The 16,454-nt window shown below is 36.9% G+C and overlaps 1 protein-coding gene across 2 annotated transcripts; it reads right to left on the bottom strand.

Annotated features, from left to right (window-relative positions):
• Nucleotides 1-7,279: 7,279 nt before the first annotated feature.
• LOC147541323 (uncharacterized) lies at nt 7,280-15,527 on the bottom strand. 2 transcript variants are annotated; one of them, XR_015239777.1, is made up of 17 exons: nt 14,822-15,464; nt 14,563-14,649; nt 14,333-14,466; nt 13,128-13,283; nt 12,878-12,983; nt 12,330-12,644; nt 11,996-12,082; nt 11,768-11,901; nt 10,362-10,556; nt 9,958-10,176; nt 9,707-9,812; nt 9,333-9,413; nt 9,119-9,225; nt 8,281-8,400; nt 8,080-8,185; nt 7,739-7,831; nt 7,280-7,627 (listed from the first exon to the last, which is right to left on the bottom strand). XR_015239777.1 is itself a non-coding variant. In XM_086673442.1 (17 exons), the coding sequence occupies exons 1-17, from the start codon at nt 15,125-15,127 to the stop codon at nt 7,484-7,486; spliced, it is 2,493 nt and encodes an 830-aa protein (XP_086529568.1). In that variant the 5' UTR covers nt 15,128-15,527; the 3' UTR covers nt 7,280-7,483. The 2 variants fall into 2 exon arrangements, 1 of the variants encoding a protein (XP_086529568.1); XM_086673442.1 differs by having other exon boundaries at nt 9,122-9,225; nt 14,822-15,527.
• Between the last annotated feature and the right edge of the window lie 927 nt (nt 15,528-16,454).

Genomic DNA, 16,454 nt, shown 5'->3' with positions numbered 1-16,454 from the left:
TTACGAGAAATACCCATATGGCCCCCTTCCGTTATAACACCGTCACTCTCTCTCCTCCATCATGTTTTCTCTCTCTGCCAAATCACGCCACATCACCTGTTACGCCACCTCATCACCTTCTCCGGCAGAGGTCGCCAGCCGGCGACCTTCAAACTAAAATAAAAAATTTCTCTCTTCCTCTCTCTCTCTCTAACAGGTGATGTGGCGTGAGTTGGCAGAGAGAGAAAACATGATGGAGGAGAGAGAGTGACGGTGTTATAACGGAAGGGGGCCATATGGGTATTTCTCGTAAAGTAGGGGGCCAGGCGGGAAGTTGGTCACAAAGTTGGGGGCCATTAGGAAAATAACCCTTTTTCTTTTGTTAAAGAAAAAAAACTCTATTTTTTTTTTTTTTTTTTGAAACACAAATGTCATAACACACAAAAGTATTACAGAGAAGTCCAAAAACAAGCCAAACTTAAGTCTGGACTAAACTGAAATAACTATGAACAACAAACCCTTCAAAATGATTTTAATAGGTATTGGGGGCTATAGCCGAAGTTGCCAGGCCATGGGCCTCATTGTTGCTCCCCCGATTGCAATACTCCACGGTGACATTGAGTAGGTTCACCCTTGCTTGTATACCGTAGATTTCATTAATTAATCTCCATGGGATTTCGTCATCGACGGCCGAGATTAAGTTGATCAGAACTAGGGCATCCCCTTCCACTATAAAATCCGTCATACCTAATTCCACCCCCAAATCTAGGGCTGCCTCCACTCCTTTTAGCTCACTGTAAATCGCCGACCTTGTTTCGACTACTCTCACCTTCGTTCCGACAATAGCTCCTTCGAAATCTCTAGCAATGGCTGCACATGCAGCTTTATCTTCTCGAAATGCTCCGTCGAAGTTTATTTTAAACTTACCCTCCGGTGGAGGACACCATCGGTTTTCCTGTAAAGAGTTAGTAGAAATCAAAGAAGGGGTGTGAAGAAGAGATACATACCTCAGAGCAAGTGCTGTATTCGACCAAACTCTATTCAGATCTGTGTTCTTGTTCTGAAAATGCTTATCACATCTAGATTTCCACCATTCCCACATCAAATAACAGAAGGTATACCAATCCTTTTCACCGATTCCTTTTTGTAATAATATAAACTTTAGGTTATTAATAGGATCTGTGTATCTTTGAAGGATGTGGGTGAGTCCTGCTTTAACTAACAGATTCTCAAAATAGTTACAGCTCCCGAACAGGTGCGTGATTGATTCTGTGGCATTTTGGTTACACATGATGCATGTTTGATCTATTTGTTGAACACGAGACCCTATGTTGTCCAATGTTGGAAGACCATTATGAATGAGCCTCCATATAAAGTTTTGAACCTTTGGGTTCATTTCTTTCTTTAGCCAAAATAACTTCCAAGGGAAATTCTCTGCTTCGTTATGTAGAGGTGTAGGAACTTTTACCTCTGTGTAGAATGATTTAGTAGAAAATCTTCCATTTTCTGTGGGTTTCCATATTAATCTATCCACACTATTAGCCTGACTTAATTGAATGCTAGTAATCTCTTGTGCTGTCTGTTGGTCAAAATAAATGTGGATCAAGGATGTATTCCAAATTTTCTGTTCATGAAGCATTAGATCCGACACATATATGATGAAGGGAGGAAGGGGTTGAGTTGGTATTGGGATTGGGGTATTGTTGTGTTGTAGCCAAGGGTCTTGTGTTATTTTTACTGATTTTCCATCACCAATTATCCACAACACTTTCATCTTCATTAAATCTTTTGTTTCTTCAATGGCAGCCCAAAATTGTGAAGTCCTGATTGGTTTTGTCTGATTCCAAAATCCCCCTGATTTTACGTATTTTGATTTTAATAATTTAACCCATATTGCATCCTCTTGAGTAATGAATCGCCATGTCATTTTAGCCATGAGTGAAAGATTTACTTCTTCCATGGATCTTATCCCCAATCCCCCATTATTTTTGGGGTTGGTGATGATATCCCATTTTATGAAGTGAAGCTTTCTCTCATTTGTATCATGACCCCACCAAAAGCATCTCTCTATTTTCTCTAATTCATGTATCACTGCTTTTGGCATAAGTTGATAGCTGCACTGATATGTACAGAAAGATGATAACACCGATTTTATGAGCACTGTTCGACCTGGCTGACTAATGAGTTTATTCTTCCAACCTGATAGACTTTTATGGAACTTTTCAATTAACCATGCTTGATTCTGAATTCTATTTCCTTTGTTGAGAATGAGAGAACCCAGATATTTCTCTTGATCAGTCATAAGAGGAGCCGAGAGATTGGTAATGAACTGCTGCTGGATATACTGTGGAATCCCTTTGCCAAAGAATAAGGATGACTTAGCATAATTTACCTGCTGCCCAGTGAAAGAGGAGTATTGATTCATCAGTTCTTTTAAGTTGTTTAAATTTGTTGTATCCGCTTTACCAAACACTATCAGGTCATCCGCGAACAGCAAATGAGTGATTGTTGGACTGTCCGGATTGATTTGATACCCTGTAAATCTTCCCTGGGATTCATAATGATCAAATAAAAGAGAGAGAGATTGAGTGGTGAGGATAAATAGGTAGGGGGATAGAGGGCACCCCTGCCTAAGGCCTCTAGAGGCCGAAAATTCCCCGGTAGTACTACCATTGATCTGAATATTAAACCTAACAGACGTAACACAAGACATAATGAGGTCAAGGAATCTGCCCTCAATGCCCATAGACCTAAGCACATGTTTTAGAAAAGTCCAATCTACTCGGTCATAGGCTTTTGCCATGTCCATTTTCAAAGAGAAGGCTCCTTTTTTAGACGTTGAACACCTCATTGAATGGATCAATTCTTTAGCTATGACTATGTTATCTATTATCTGTCTTTGAGGCACAAATGCATTTTGAGTCCAGTGAATAAAGTCATCTAAATATAGTCTAAGGCGGTTGGCAATGATTTTGGTGATGAACTTATAGACTGCATTACAAAGTGCTATAGGCCTGAATTCCGAGGCGAAACTCGGATTCCTAGTCTTTGGGATTAAAGCTATAGTGGTTAAATTTAATGAGGGATCAATAGAACCTGTAATGAAGGCAGATTGGATGTACTTGGTTAGTTCAGTACCGATAACTTCCCAATTATGTTGGAAAAAAAAACAAGGTAAGCCATCAGGACCCGGACTTTTCAAAGCCCCCATCTCCATAACCACTGCTTTAATTTCCTCCGGCGACGGAATCCTCGAGATGTCGTCCTGTTGTTCGGCTGATAGAACTTTGAATGAATTTAGCACTTCATTTGGTGGTTGACTGACTTGATCAGCAGTAAATAAGTTCTGAAAAAAAGCCTCAAATTCCGCCGAGATGTCTTCTGAGTTTCTAGTGACTTGACCATTTGATCGAGTAATTTGGTGGATTCTATTTTTCTGACGCCTGGTAGACATAGAGACATGGAATGCCTTGGTGTTCCTATCACCATTGTGGACCCAATGATTTTTTGCTCGTTGTTCCGCCTTCGTGCGTTGTACATTCTCTAGAAACAAGATTTCTTCTTGAATATCACTTTCAATGCCCAAGACCATCTCAGTGGGTTCGAGTTTTTGAATATCGAGTAATCTTTTTCTCAATATTAATAATCTGTTTTTAATTACCCCGAACGCTTTCTTACTCCAACCCTTTAACTCATTTTTTACAAAATCTAATCTTTGGATAAAAGACCCCGTACTTTGGTCCCATTTTTCTTGAAAAATATCTTTGTAGGCCCCATGCTTAGTCCAAAAGGATTCAAATCTGGAAATTGTATTCATAATGTTCCCTTGAACTTGAAACTTGAGGAGAATCGGTGCATGGTCACTATTGTAACGGGGAAGATGAAAAACTCCCGCTTCAGGAAATTTGAGAAGCCAATTTGTATCACATAAGGCCCTATCCAACCTTTCTTTCGTTAAGTGATGAATGTGCTTGCTGTTTGTCCATGTAAATGCTGGACCGTTGTATCCAAGATCGATTAGATTAGCATCACGCACGAAATTCTGAAAAGAAGGCAAAAACGGAATCTGATTATTATTTCCCCATTTTTCCGATCTATCTAACAGAGCATTTAAGTCCCCAATGCAACAATAGGGGTTAGTGATAGTAGCAATTCTAGTTAATAAACTAGACCAAAAATTACTTCTATTTTGGACCTGCGGGGGTCCATAAATGCAAAGAATGTCCCAAGGGGATTCCTCTGTATGATAGTGAACAGTTGCATGAATCAAATTTGGTGACGAAAAATGGACATCCATTCGAAGGTCAGGAGTCCAATGTAAGATCAGGCCTCCACTACGGCCTATTGCCGGAACATAATAGTTATTAGTTAAGTTAAATTTATTGAAACAAGAGAGAGGAATATAGTTGGAGATCCTAGTCTCCGAGAGGAATACAATAGAGGGTTTTATAGCCCCCAGGAACTGAGATAAAGTCTCCTTTGTCGGGGTGTTCCCAAGCCCCCGACAATTCCAAGCAAATGCAGTCACGATCCTTGCGGCATTTGGGGTGCCGTTCCCCTTTCTTTTTGGTCGTCGGGTAAATGACGAATGGTTTTCTTGTATTGTTTTATTGCTCTTTCTCCAGCGACCGGAGAAGCCTCCTCCATTACTGCCGATGAGTTTGACCCTTCACATTTTTCCTTTCTTTTAGGGTTGTGCTGATTTATTGAAAATAAACTCTTGGTGTAGACTGCTGACACACTGTCTTTAGATTGAACCCTCGATCGCTTAACCTGTATTAAATTAGACACAAAATCCCCAAAGTTATTCTCGGAATTATAGACTGGTTCTGGATTAGTCTGTTCATCCCCATTGTTAATGTTGTCATTTAAATTGAGGGAAGCAAGTCGAGGGGTGATATCACAGCCATAGGAACCTAGTTCTTTCAGTGGGTTTCTAACTGTAAAAGGAACTTTAAATTCCTCTTTGTATTTGGGGACCAGAGTCTTTGTGACATAATCACGGGTAGCATCATCAATGTTAAGTTTAAGTAAGTCCCCTAAAGCAAGAACAGTGGGGCAAAATTTCATAGTGTGACCCACTAGTCCACAGTAATTACAGAATCGAGGCAATTTTTCAACCCTTAATTCAATGGAAATTAATTTACTGTTGGATAATTTCAGATTAACACGAGCAGGGAGTTTTGTTGTTATGCAAAGTTCCACTCGAACTCTGCCAAACAAACTCCATTTAGCCGCCTCCTCTTTAGTGGTTGGAATGAAGTTGCCTATAGATCCTGCTAATCGGTTAATCACAGTGCTGTTGAGGTGAGAGGCCGGGATTCCATGCAACTGTATCCAGAACCAAGCCTTATCGAAAGTATGGTCGCCTGGAGCAACATCCGATTTGCAATGTTGTAATATGATTAGTTCATCCTGTACAACCCAAGGAGAACTGTCCACTGCGATATCTAGTTCCGTCCCCGTATGGAATTTCATCAAGAAGACATTGTCTTTGACATCCGAAAGCATAAATTTGTTCGGTCCATGGATCACACGAGAAAGTCGCATCATAGCTTGGGTTATATCAACTTTTCTATTGCTTTGGATCCAAACGACCCCATTCTTCTGAACTTCGTTGTCCCAGGGAAGGAGGTCTTCCCCTTCAACTTGAATTATTGGATCTTCTTCCGTAGTGAGTTCGGAGAATTGCTTGATCAATTCAAAATTTGGTGTAGCCATGTATGAATGAGAGTAAAAGAAGATAAATGATCGAAAAAAGTCTGAAACTTTGAGTATAAGAAGCCCCTATAGAGCGACAAGGAGGAAACCCAGGCTATTTCTAGCCGGAATCCGAGAAATTTAAAATTTAAAAACTCGAAAACCGATCAAAACCGCCCAAAACCGTCAGGATAACTACAAAATCCAATAATAACTGAAAAATCTCCTCCTCAATTGGTGGCGCCTTTACCTAACTGCTATCTCTCCGCCCGGGAGCAAAACTTTCTAACTTCTCCCATAATTTCTTCAATCTATCCAAAAAAAAAAAAAAAAAAAAAAAAAAAAAAAAAAAAAAAAAAAACTCTATTTAGGTTTGAAATTTGGAGTCAATCACAGACCGAATGCTAACTTGACCAATTGTGATTGATCACAATATTTTCTATGACATAGCCCTATTAGTGAAAACAATCGCATTAGCGATCAACCTCAAATTTTGGCCATCAGCATTACCCTTAAAACCTAATAAGGTATCTAATAATTTAATAGGGTTTCTCAAAGGGACCTTCAATTGTGAAGTCATCTTTATAATGTATTCTAAAGGCAGCTATATATGTGGTATCTTATTTTAACTTTATGATCTTTCAGAAAAATTCTAATATGTTTTAGAATTAATCTGTACAATAATATGGTTTATTTATGTAATACATACATGGATTAATTTAACAACATATTTATGACTTGTTCTAGTATTAGAGTATGACACACATGCATGCCCTAGAATAGGTTTTCACCATTATAGTGGGTGAGAAATTATAGTTGCTTGAATCAATGGCCAAGTCTTTGTTTTCAAGAGTCTTCATAGACATGCTGCCATGTCTGCTCATGATGCCACGTGGGATGATAATAAAGGATCATGGATTGGTCCCTCCTCCTTGCCTCTCTAGTGACTCCTCCAATACTTGGATTAAATAATGTAACTTTATGATTTCAAACTTGGATTAAGAAATGTGATAGAATACTCCGAATTATTTGGCGAAAACTGAGATAGACTAGATTTTGTCCAACAACATTAGATAAAAAGGTATGGGTTGAAACCTGGTCGTTCAGATTTTAGATAGGACATCTTCTTTCGAATAAACAACTATTTATACTCGATCTGTGAAGTACGTCTCCAAATATGCATGAATGATACATTATTGGTAATCGTATAAGTCGTGAGAGAAAATACGAATGATACATTAATCGTATAAGTCCTGAGAGAAAATACGAATGTACCTTATTGGTAATCCTTTTAAGAGAAAACCCCACAATCGATGTGGTGGCTCGTATTAAATATTTGGGTCTTATTTGAGTTCCTCACTAATACAAGTTTTGTAACAAAATCAAACTTAACACTGAATTTGATTGATTTTTCAAAGGTAGGTTAATCATATCTTTGCTTCTATACTAAGATTGCCCAATTTTACATGATAGATAAGGGGATAAGCAAAAAAAAAGACTTCCTTTTAAAGCATGTTTTGTAATTTATAATATTATCTCGTAAATAATGCATGATCATCACTACCCACTACTTGGTATTTAATGGAGGGAGATCTATAAATACAATAACAAGTATTTGTTCATAAAATTAGGTTAAAGTTAATTGTTCAAATCATATTTCATAAGATATACCATCTTGATATATTTAACTACACTCTGCTTACATATATAATCACAATTTTAGGTCTTCTTGTATACTGAAATCAGACTAATATATTTTTTAACTACATATTTGATTAGCTCATTGAGATCCATAGGAGATTGATTACACTATTGGTTTAGACTCATAATCGGAAAATTTCACTACTAATTTTGTCTCTGTTTCGTCTGTGTTGTTGGTGACATTCAAGGTACAACCATAAAGTGTCCCACTCGCGTTTCCAGTACCGACCACATCCTTGGACTCGTCCTTATTCGAGGGGAAAACAAAGAGAAAAATATGGTAAGAGCTTGATTCTATCAAGCTTCTGCACAAGTAGGATTAAAATTTTAGACTTATACTAGGTATAGAGCTAAATACCTTGTCCATTTCTTCATCTTCTGCTCGGTTTGTTCCTCTGTTTGTTGCTTGGTGTTCTGCAGTTACAGTCACGGGCAAGTTCTCCAGAGTTCCCTGCATGTCACGGTGACTACAAATTGAAAACGTTGGAATGGTCTCACGATTGTGCACTAACATATGTAAATACCCAAGTTTTTGGCCCGAGTGATTACTGAGGCAGTAGGTTGTAGGACTTGGGCCTCGGTTAAGTCCTGTCCAACTACTTAAGATCCGCCGGAGCAAAAGGATTGAATACATACTTCCAGATAGAGATAAACTGAAGCAGGGAAAAGAAACAATATTTGACGATAAGAATATCCGACCTTCTTTGCCCACTGAAGACCACATGCATTGCATAGAGTTCTCGAACCAAGGGGGCCCCGCCTCATCATTGGAGTGGACTTTGCATCGGTTTTGCAATTTAGGCATCTGCTTAGATCATCTGATCGTTAGTTAGGAAACTAAGCACGGTATCAATAGCTTTTGATGGAGGTTATTGATAGTTCATCACACTCCAAACTTACATAGTTTCAGATGGGGTTGAAATTTCTGATTGTGCTCGAGTTACTTTAGGATGCCAGAATATCCATCCCATTTTCTGCGACGGCTCCGAGGACGAACTTTGGCCCTTCTTGCGCTGCATTCTGAAACATCAAAACTTGCATAAATAAATGAGAAATGGGGAAAAAAGTAAAAGTAGCCAATAGATGATGGCTTAACCGATAAACATGGAAAGGTTTGTATATGATTCTTACTTAATTTAACAGGTCTAGATAAGTTAGTTTTGAGTGTTAATTAAACACCACATGACAATAACTTCAAACAAACTGTTCACACAGTAAAAAGGAAAGAACTCCAGAACAGATGCTCTACTACCATAATACTAAGTCGTTTTCTCTTCCGATAAACAAAACAACGTACAAATAAGTATGTGAAAAATAAGAATAGTATATGAAGTGAAGGATGCATAGGGGAGGAAATGGGAATTGAACCTTTGGGACACGGTAGAAAAAACTTACTAACATTGAATGCTGATCACTACTACCCACTAGGCCACTAGGAAATTGATGTAATGGAAGGAGAAATGTATATATATATATATATATATATATATATATATAATTAATATGTAAAAGTTTAGTAAAAACACTAAAATGCTGGGTAAAGTTGACAGTTTCAATCATATTTCAGAAGATCTGCCATCTTTATGGATTTGACGGCAATAATTTAGGTGTTCTTATAAACTAACTGAGAGTCTGAGACTAGTATAATAGATTTTTAACGGCATATTTAATTAGGTCATTGAGCTAGATAGAAGATTGAATAGACTATCCACTTAGGCCCATAATTGGAAATTCTCACTACTGTTTTTCTGCCGATGCGCCTGTATTATTGCTGTCGACTTCCAAGGCATGAACATTAAGTGTTTCACTCGTGTGTTCTTTATCGCCACCAACATCGGGTTCGTCCTTAGAACGCAAACAAAGAGGAAAATGTGTTAAGAGCTTGATCCTACCAATTTTGCGGAGAAAAAGGATTGAAATCATAGACATGTATTAGGTTTAGAGATATATACTTCATCACTTTCCTGATCTGCTGCTTGGTGTGTTGCTTGATCAGCTGCAGTTACAGTCCTGGATATATTCGTCAGAGTTCCCTGCACATCGCGGTTGCTACAAATTGAAATGCTTTGAAGTGACAGTGAATCTAATAGCAACATAAAAGAGTAGAATTTTGGCATTTTCATAACAGTAGTGATAAAAGTACGTAATTTAAGTTAATACGTATAGGAAGTATTGCTTTTAAGTATCTTGAGCACATATTTCAAAATAAAAATTTTGTTCAACTACCTAGGATCCCGCCTAAGCAACAAGACCGACTACATTTTTGGACAGATAAACTAACGTGCTGGTAAAGAAAAAACAAGAACCGACAATAAACATATCTGACCTTCTTTGCCCACTCAAGACCACATGCATTGCATAGAGTTCTGCGGCCCTGAGGGCCACGTCTCATCATCGGCGTGGACTTTGAACTTGTTTTGCAGTTGAGACATCTGCTTAGACCATGCAAGCATTAGAGTTTACAAGCAAATTGTTATTGGAAACTAATCATGATATCACTAGAGAAGAATTGAAGTATTTTCGCTTAAAACTGATGGAACCATTGAGGTTATTGATAGTTCATCACTCCAAACTCACGTAGTTTCTGATCGTGCTGAAGATGTCCGTTGTCGTGCTGAAGTTTCTAACTGTGCAGGAGATTCAAATTGCGCCGGACTTTCTAGTTGTGTTGAAGTGTCTAATTGGGCTGAAGTTTCCCATTGTGATGAAGTTTCTTTAGGTTGCCAGAATATCGATTCCACTTGATGTGAAGGCATTGAAGACCCAAGCTGTCCCTTCTTAGTCTTACGCTGCATTCTGGGCCATATACACATGCAAAAATATTATGAAAAACGGCAAAACAGTAAAATATAGCCACTAGATACTTCAAGCAAATTGTTGTAGGAAAGTAAGCAGGACATCATTAGAGAAGAATGTAAGTAAATTAGCTTAAAACTGATGGAGCCATGGAGGTTATTGATAGTTCATCACTCTAAACTCACAGAGATTCTGATCGCGCTGAAGTAGTTCGTGGTCGTGCTGAAGTTTCTAACTGTGCTGGATTTTCAAATTGCGCCAGAGTTTCTAGTTGTGCTGAAGTTTCCAATTGTGATGGAGTTCCTATAGGTTGCCAGAATGTCGATTCCACTTGATGTGAAGACTTTGGAGACCCATACTTTCCCTTCTTACCCTGCATTCTGGATCATATAAACGTGTGAAAATAATATGAAAAACGACGAAGACGGTAAAAAGAAAGCCACTACATACTTCAAACAATAAACATGGGAACTTGTGTATGCTTCTTAATGTAAAAGATTTAGTTAAGTTCATTTAAAAGGGTGTTTAGTTTTTTGCACTTATCAAGTGTTCCTTTCTTACTTTAAGTATGTGGATCACAAATACATGAACGAAAAATAAGATTAATACGACACACTATAATGCAATATATGTGATTTATTTACTTAACAGGGATAAGGAGCCACCCACCATGAAGTAGAACATCATTTCACAAGCCACAACGTTTTTACCTATTACTTATATATTACATTAATACTCGGAAAACCCATATTTAAATGTTAATTTTCATGACCTCGTATAATGACTATAATCCACTCAGATTACAAATGAACTGGAAGTAATTAAAGAAATCTCACATCAGCGGTGATATGCAGTTCCTTGTATTTTATCCATGTTTCGAAAGAAATGGTCATTAAACTCAATGAAAATTCTTAGCCATTTTTAAACTCTTCTTGAACATCCGCACCCAGTTAACTGGAAGTACAATGCATACCAACAGACAAGGATCATGGACCCCTAGAAGTTGGGTTTGATACTTCACTATAGTTTAATTCCAAGGAACTAGTAAAACCCTAGGAGAATTTCACTAAAGACTGCTATTTCCAACTTCAATAAGGCCAAATATAAAATAAAAAAAAAAACAGTTAATTGATAAACATCTCCAGAAATGAGGAGTTCAGTGCAGACAAAATTACTCTGTTACGTCTTTCTCGTGTTCTTCATGAAAAGTTCACTTAGAGATGTATTCATAGTGTCTCCTTAATCAGAGAAACTTCTACTATTAAGACATGATCCATTCCACGCTGCAATATGGTATGCAAATTCTGGGGTCAAGTTCTTCAGATTTTGATTAATGCCTACTTAATCAGAACTGGAGACGGTAGGATCTGGGTTTTGCCTGGACCTCATCCACCAAATAGATTGTAACAAGTAGACAAACAATCCTAATTTTAACGCATGACTAGTAAGCCACATGCATACTGAGTAGTTCATTTCTTCACAACACAAACGAAATATAAGGTTAGATGCCCCTTCTATCAACCAACCAAAAGAAGCCTAGTCTGACAAGAAACAAAGATATGAAATCAGGCAAGAAATCAAAATGCCTCACCTTAGTGCAACTTCTTTCCAGACAGAATATCGAAATTTTTCATCAGAAGACCGTCTTTTACGCTTTTCTCGGAATCTATCTAGAGAAGCAGCTCTTTGTGGAGGGCTTGAATATCGAGAATACTTGCTAATATCCTAGAAGGTAAGATATAAAAGCATCGAAACCAAGATCCAATAATTAGCAACAAGATAAACAATAACAGAACTCGAATGGTATGCATAAAATTACCCTTTGACTCCTAGGAACTGCACTTGACACGCCCTGAACAAGGGGAGAGGTTTCATACTCGCCCAACAGTAGCAAAACAGCTTGGACCTGTAAAGATCAAGATATACAATCAAACCCTAACTCTTACCAAAAAAAGAATTAGCCTTTAGAGGAGGTAACCCTAATCGAATGAACGAAGAAACACCACCAAGAGAGCATAAAGTTAAAGTAAAACTTTCAATAATAAGGAATACAGGACACGAATGTCAGCATGATTTCCTAGTATGTGCAAATTTTACCAATCAAATAATCACATAAAATAAAATAACCCAAAACTAAATGAGTATAAGAGAACCTTTTCCAGAGAGACAGAAACGAAAATATAAGCTTGTCCCTGAAAAGAGATAGTGAGTTGATCCATATTTTCTTCCTGTGTCGCCGATTTAAAATTATTGTTACCCCCAACTTGCTGAAAATCATAAGGAAATTCTTCTTCAAGATCATCCACCACATCATCTTCAAAGTGAATGTTAGTGTTATTAATTGATTCAGTACCACCACGGTCCTCTTCTCCAGCCATTGCACTGTTTCTTGCAAGACCATACAATTGCTTGCCACTTTGACGAGTTAGGGGATCTCCTGGACTTGATTCAGGCATCTTTGAACCTTCCTGCAATTATGGTTACCACAATTTGAAATGCATTGAATGCCAACAGAACAGAGTAAAATTTTGGATATCCGTAAAATGGTAGTAACTACTGAGTATGTACATAGATACCCAATTTTTGGCCGAGTGACTTAGGCTCTGCCCAAGAAACAAGACTGACTGAATACATTTTTTCAGATATAGATAAACTAAGGTAAAGGCAAAAGAAACAAGAATAGGCGATAAAAATGTCTGACCTTTCTTGCCCACTTAAGACTACATGCTTCGCATAGAGTTTTCGGGCCATGGGGCCCACGTCGCATCATTGTAGTCGACTTTGTACTGGTTTTGCAACGGAGACATCTGCTTAGATCATGTAAGCATTAGGGTTTCAAAGCAAATAGCAGTACAAAACTAAGCAATGATATCATTACTAAAGAAGATAAGTAAATTAGCTTAAAACTATGAGAAAGTTAATGATATTTCATCACTCTAAAGTAAACTCACACAGTTTCTACTTGTGTTGAAGTTTCTAGTTGTCGTGGAGTTTCTAACTGTGTTGAAGTTTCTAATTGTGTTGGAGTGTCTTTAGGACACCAGAACATCGACTCCACTTGATCTGAATGCTTTGAAGATGCAAACTGGCCCTTCTTACGCTGAATTCTGAAACATCAACGCGTGCATAAATACGATGAGAAATGTGGAAACCAGTAGGTACTCCAAAACAGTAAACATAAACAGTTGTGTATATGCTTCTTACTTAATCTACTATGTTTAGCTAAGTTAGTTTTAAGTGCCTAATTAAGCACCTGAGGTTGACAACAAACTGTTCGCACAAATATAGAGAAAAAAATGACTTCCTGAGATTATGTTCTGCTACCCAACAACTAAGTCATTTTCTCTTCCAGTAAGCAAAAGGGCACACAAATAAACAGATGAGAAATTAGAATGATAAAAAAAAAACACTTTATTTCATATTTGTCTAATCTATACACTTAACAGAGACAATTGAATTAAGAGTCAACCACCACCAAGGAGATCGAACGTCATTTCACAAGCCTCAACATTTCTGCTGATGTATATTACTCAAGAAACCAATATTTAAGAGTTAATTTTCACCAGAGTATAATCCACTCAAAATATGAAGTGAGTGAAGACGTAATTAGCAATCTCATTAAGTGTTTACCTACAATACCTAGTATCTAATCCATGTCTGAAAAAATAGATAATTAAACAAACTCAACAAAATTTCTGAAACAGATTAAAACCCTCTCCGCATTTTCACACCCATTTTTACGTGGAACAGTGATTATAAAACAAGGAAATCGGGACCCTAAAAACTGGTTTGGAGATACAAGTCCACTTTCTTCTCAAATGATATGAAGAAATTTCTTGATACCTAGTCTTGAGGGTGCCTTACTCGGTTACTATGTATATTTATTAGTATGGAACTGAACAACTGATAGAAGAACTAATAAGATAGAATCATGTGTTGGCCTGACCTACATCTACCACATAGAAAGTGACCCTAATACCGCCACATGATTCATAACCCACACTGCAATGCTGAAGTAGCTCAACTCTTCTTAACACGACAAATTAGATAGTATGAGGTTATATTTGTGTGCTCTCTTCCATGAACCAACGAAAGAAAACGAATTTGACAAGAACTCGAAGAATTAAATTAGGCAAGAAGAAAAAGAATGCCTCACCTAAGTGCATTGTTTTTGCTGACAGAATATCGAGTCTTCTTATCAAAAGTCCGTTCTTTCCGTTTTTCTCCGAATCTATTCAAAGAAACAGCAGTCTGTGGAAGACTTGATTCTCGATAATACTCACTGATATCCTATAAGATAGGAGACAAAAGCATTGAAGGCAAAATTCAACAATCAGCGCCAAAATAAACAAAAAAAATAGACTTAAATGGTATTGAAAAGATTACCTTTTTTTTCTTAGGAGCTGCATGTGGCACGCCATAAACAAGAGGAGAGGTTTTATACTCACCCAACAGTAACAAAACAGCTTGCACCTGTAAAGATCAAGATACATCATGAAACCTTAACTCTTTTTGGTTAACAAGTATCAAACCCTAATTCTTATCCCTAAAAAAAACTTTCTCTGAATTTCGAATTTTCCCAAAGACATTCAAATTTTCTCAATAGACAAAAAAAAACCCTAAAAGCAAATGAATATGAGAGAACCTTTTCCGGGGAGATGGAATCGAAAATGTAAGCTTGTCCTTGAAAAGAGAGAGTGAGTTGATTCATATTCTCTTCCCGTGTCGCTGATATACAGAAATTAGGGTTTTTGCCCCCAATTTGTTGAAAATCACAAGGAACATCTTCTTCTACACCACCCATTAAATCATTTTCAAAGAGAAAGTAAGGGTTATTAGTTGATTCATAAACACCATAGTCTTCTTCTCCACTCATTACGTTGTTTCTTCGACTATGCGATTTTTTGTCACTGTGACGAGTTGGATAAGCTTCGGGATTTGATCCAGGCATCTTTGAAACATTTAACACGAATTAACAATGAAAGATGAGATAAATCTTCCTCTTCAATTCGATTAAACCCTTAAATTAGGGTTTTAGAGAGAGAGAAAGAGAAGTAAACAGCAAGAGAGAGGGGAAAACCAAAATCTCAAGTATCAGGTAGTAATGATCCTGATAAGTTTTTCCCGGAGAAATAAATTAAACCGTTGCCGAAAATGTTGCAATTTAGACTAAACCGTTGCAAAGTAATTAAAACCGTTGCTTTTATTAATCAAAAGTGTTGCGTTTGGGGTAGGTTCGGATTCCATACATCAGATATGCAAATTCCATACAAGTGCATGTGGCAGCTGAAATATTTGTTCTGTGAAAGAGTTATGTGAATAGTTGATTTTGACTGAAGTCTATTTGAAGCAAAAGGAATATAAATTTAGATCATGAGCTAGTTTTATGAAATAAGCTAAAATGATAATTCAAATTCACATAAATCGAACACAAACGGAGTCAAATTGAGATCATGATGAAACTGTAACTTTATTAATTACATTCCAAAATATTTGTTTTTTTAGTTCGACTCGTCTAAGTAGTTGTTTCATATTTTTATCAGGTCTAGTTGAATTGGACATAAAATATGTTTGAATCACATATTTTTATCGAAAAATTAGTAGTTGTATAAAATCATATCAAGTGATTAATGTTTTCTTATCTAAGACGAGTTGGATTCGGATAATGCGAATTCATATAAGTCTGACTTATACAATTAAAAAGAATACATCATAGAACTTCTTATCTGTGATAATTGTAATGTCTCTCTGGCTTTTTTTGTGGACCTTCAATCCAAATTATGAAATGGATTCACGACCAATTTATGACCAATTTTTTTTTTGTTGGAGAATTAATTCTGTTACTAAAGTCACATTTCTTAAAATTTTGTCAAATGTAAATATACTAGGCATAACAAATACGGGTGGGGCAATATCTTTTGTGACACACAATTTACGAATCCGAACACGTTACACTTTTTTTGTTGACAAACGTTACACTTATTTACAATGCCCTTGACAAACAAGTTTAGACATTATTAAAGAGGACACAAAAAAGTGTTATAATACTAGCAAAACAAAGAAATAAAATGTAATATACTTTGTTAAGTTCTTGCATGTGTGTTAGTAATAATCTAGCATAGCTAACAAACAATTGACAACTCTCAACAAAAAAAAACAATCGACAATATGTTGATTATGACTAAAATACAAAGTAAGAAGAGGGCAAATAAGAAAAATAAGGAAAGGAAAGAACAAAGGTAGTAGTAAAACAACCTTCCATCCTTCGTAGAAAATTA

The sequence above is a fragment of the Eschscholzia californica genome, unplaced genomic scaffold, assembly GCF_041429995.1.
Source record: "Eschscholzia californica isolate CP2 unplaced genomic scaffold, dmEscCali1.0.p SCAF_4, whole genome shotgun sequence".
Classification (NCBI taxonomy): domain Eukaryota; kingdom Viridiplantae; phylum Streptophyta; class Magnoliopsida; order Ranunculales; family Papaveraceae; genus Eschscholzia; species Eschscholzia californica.
Note: the sequence above shows the minus strand (reverse complement) of the source record. Positions and strands in the feature narration are given on the sequence as shown.

What these genes read in the sequence shown, in the direction of transcription:
- LOC147541323 (XM_086673442.1), bottom strand. Translation starts at nt 15,127, where the DNA reads ATGCCTGGATCAAATCCCGAAGCTTATCCAACTCGTCACAGTGACAAA. An exon ending in GTCTTAAGTGGGCAAGAAAG is followed by an intron (nt 12,645 to 12,877) that starts GTCAGACATTTT and finishes CCATAATTGCAG; the next exon opens with GAAGGTTCAAAGATGCCTGA. An exon ending in TCAACCCCATCTGAAACTAT is followed by an intron (nt 8,186 to 8,280) that starts GTAAGTTTGGAG and finishes TGATCTAAGCAG; the next exon opens with ATGCCTAAATTGCAAAACCG.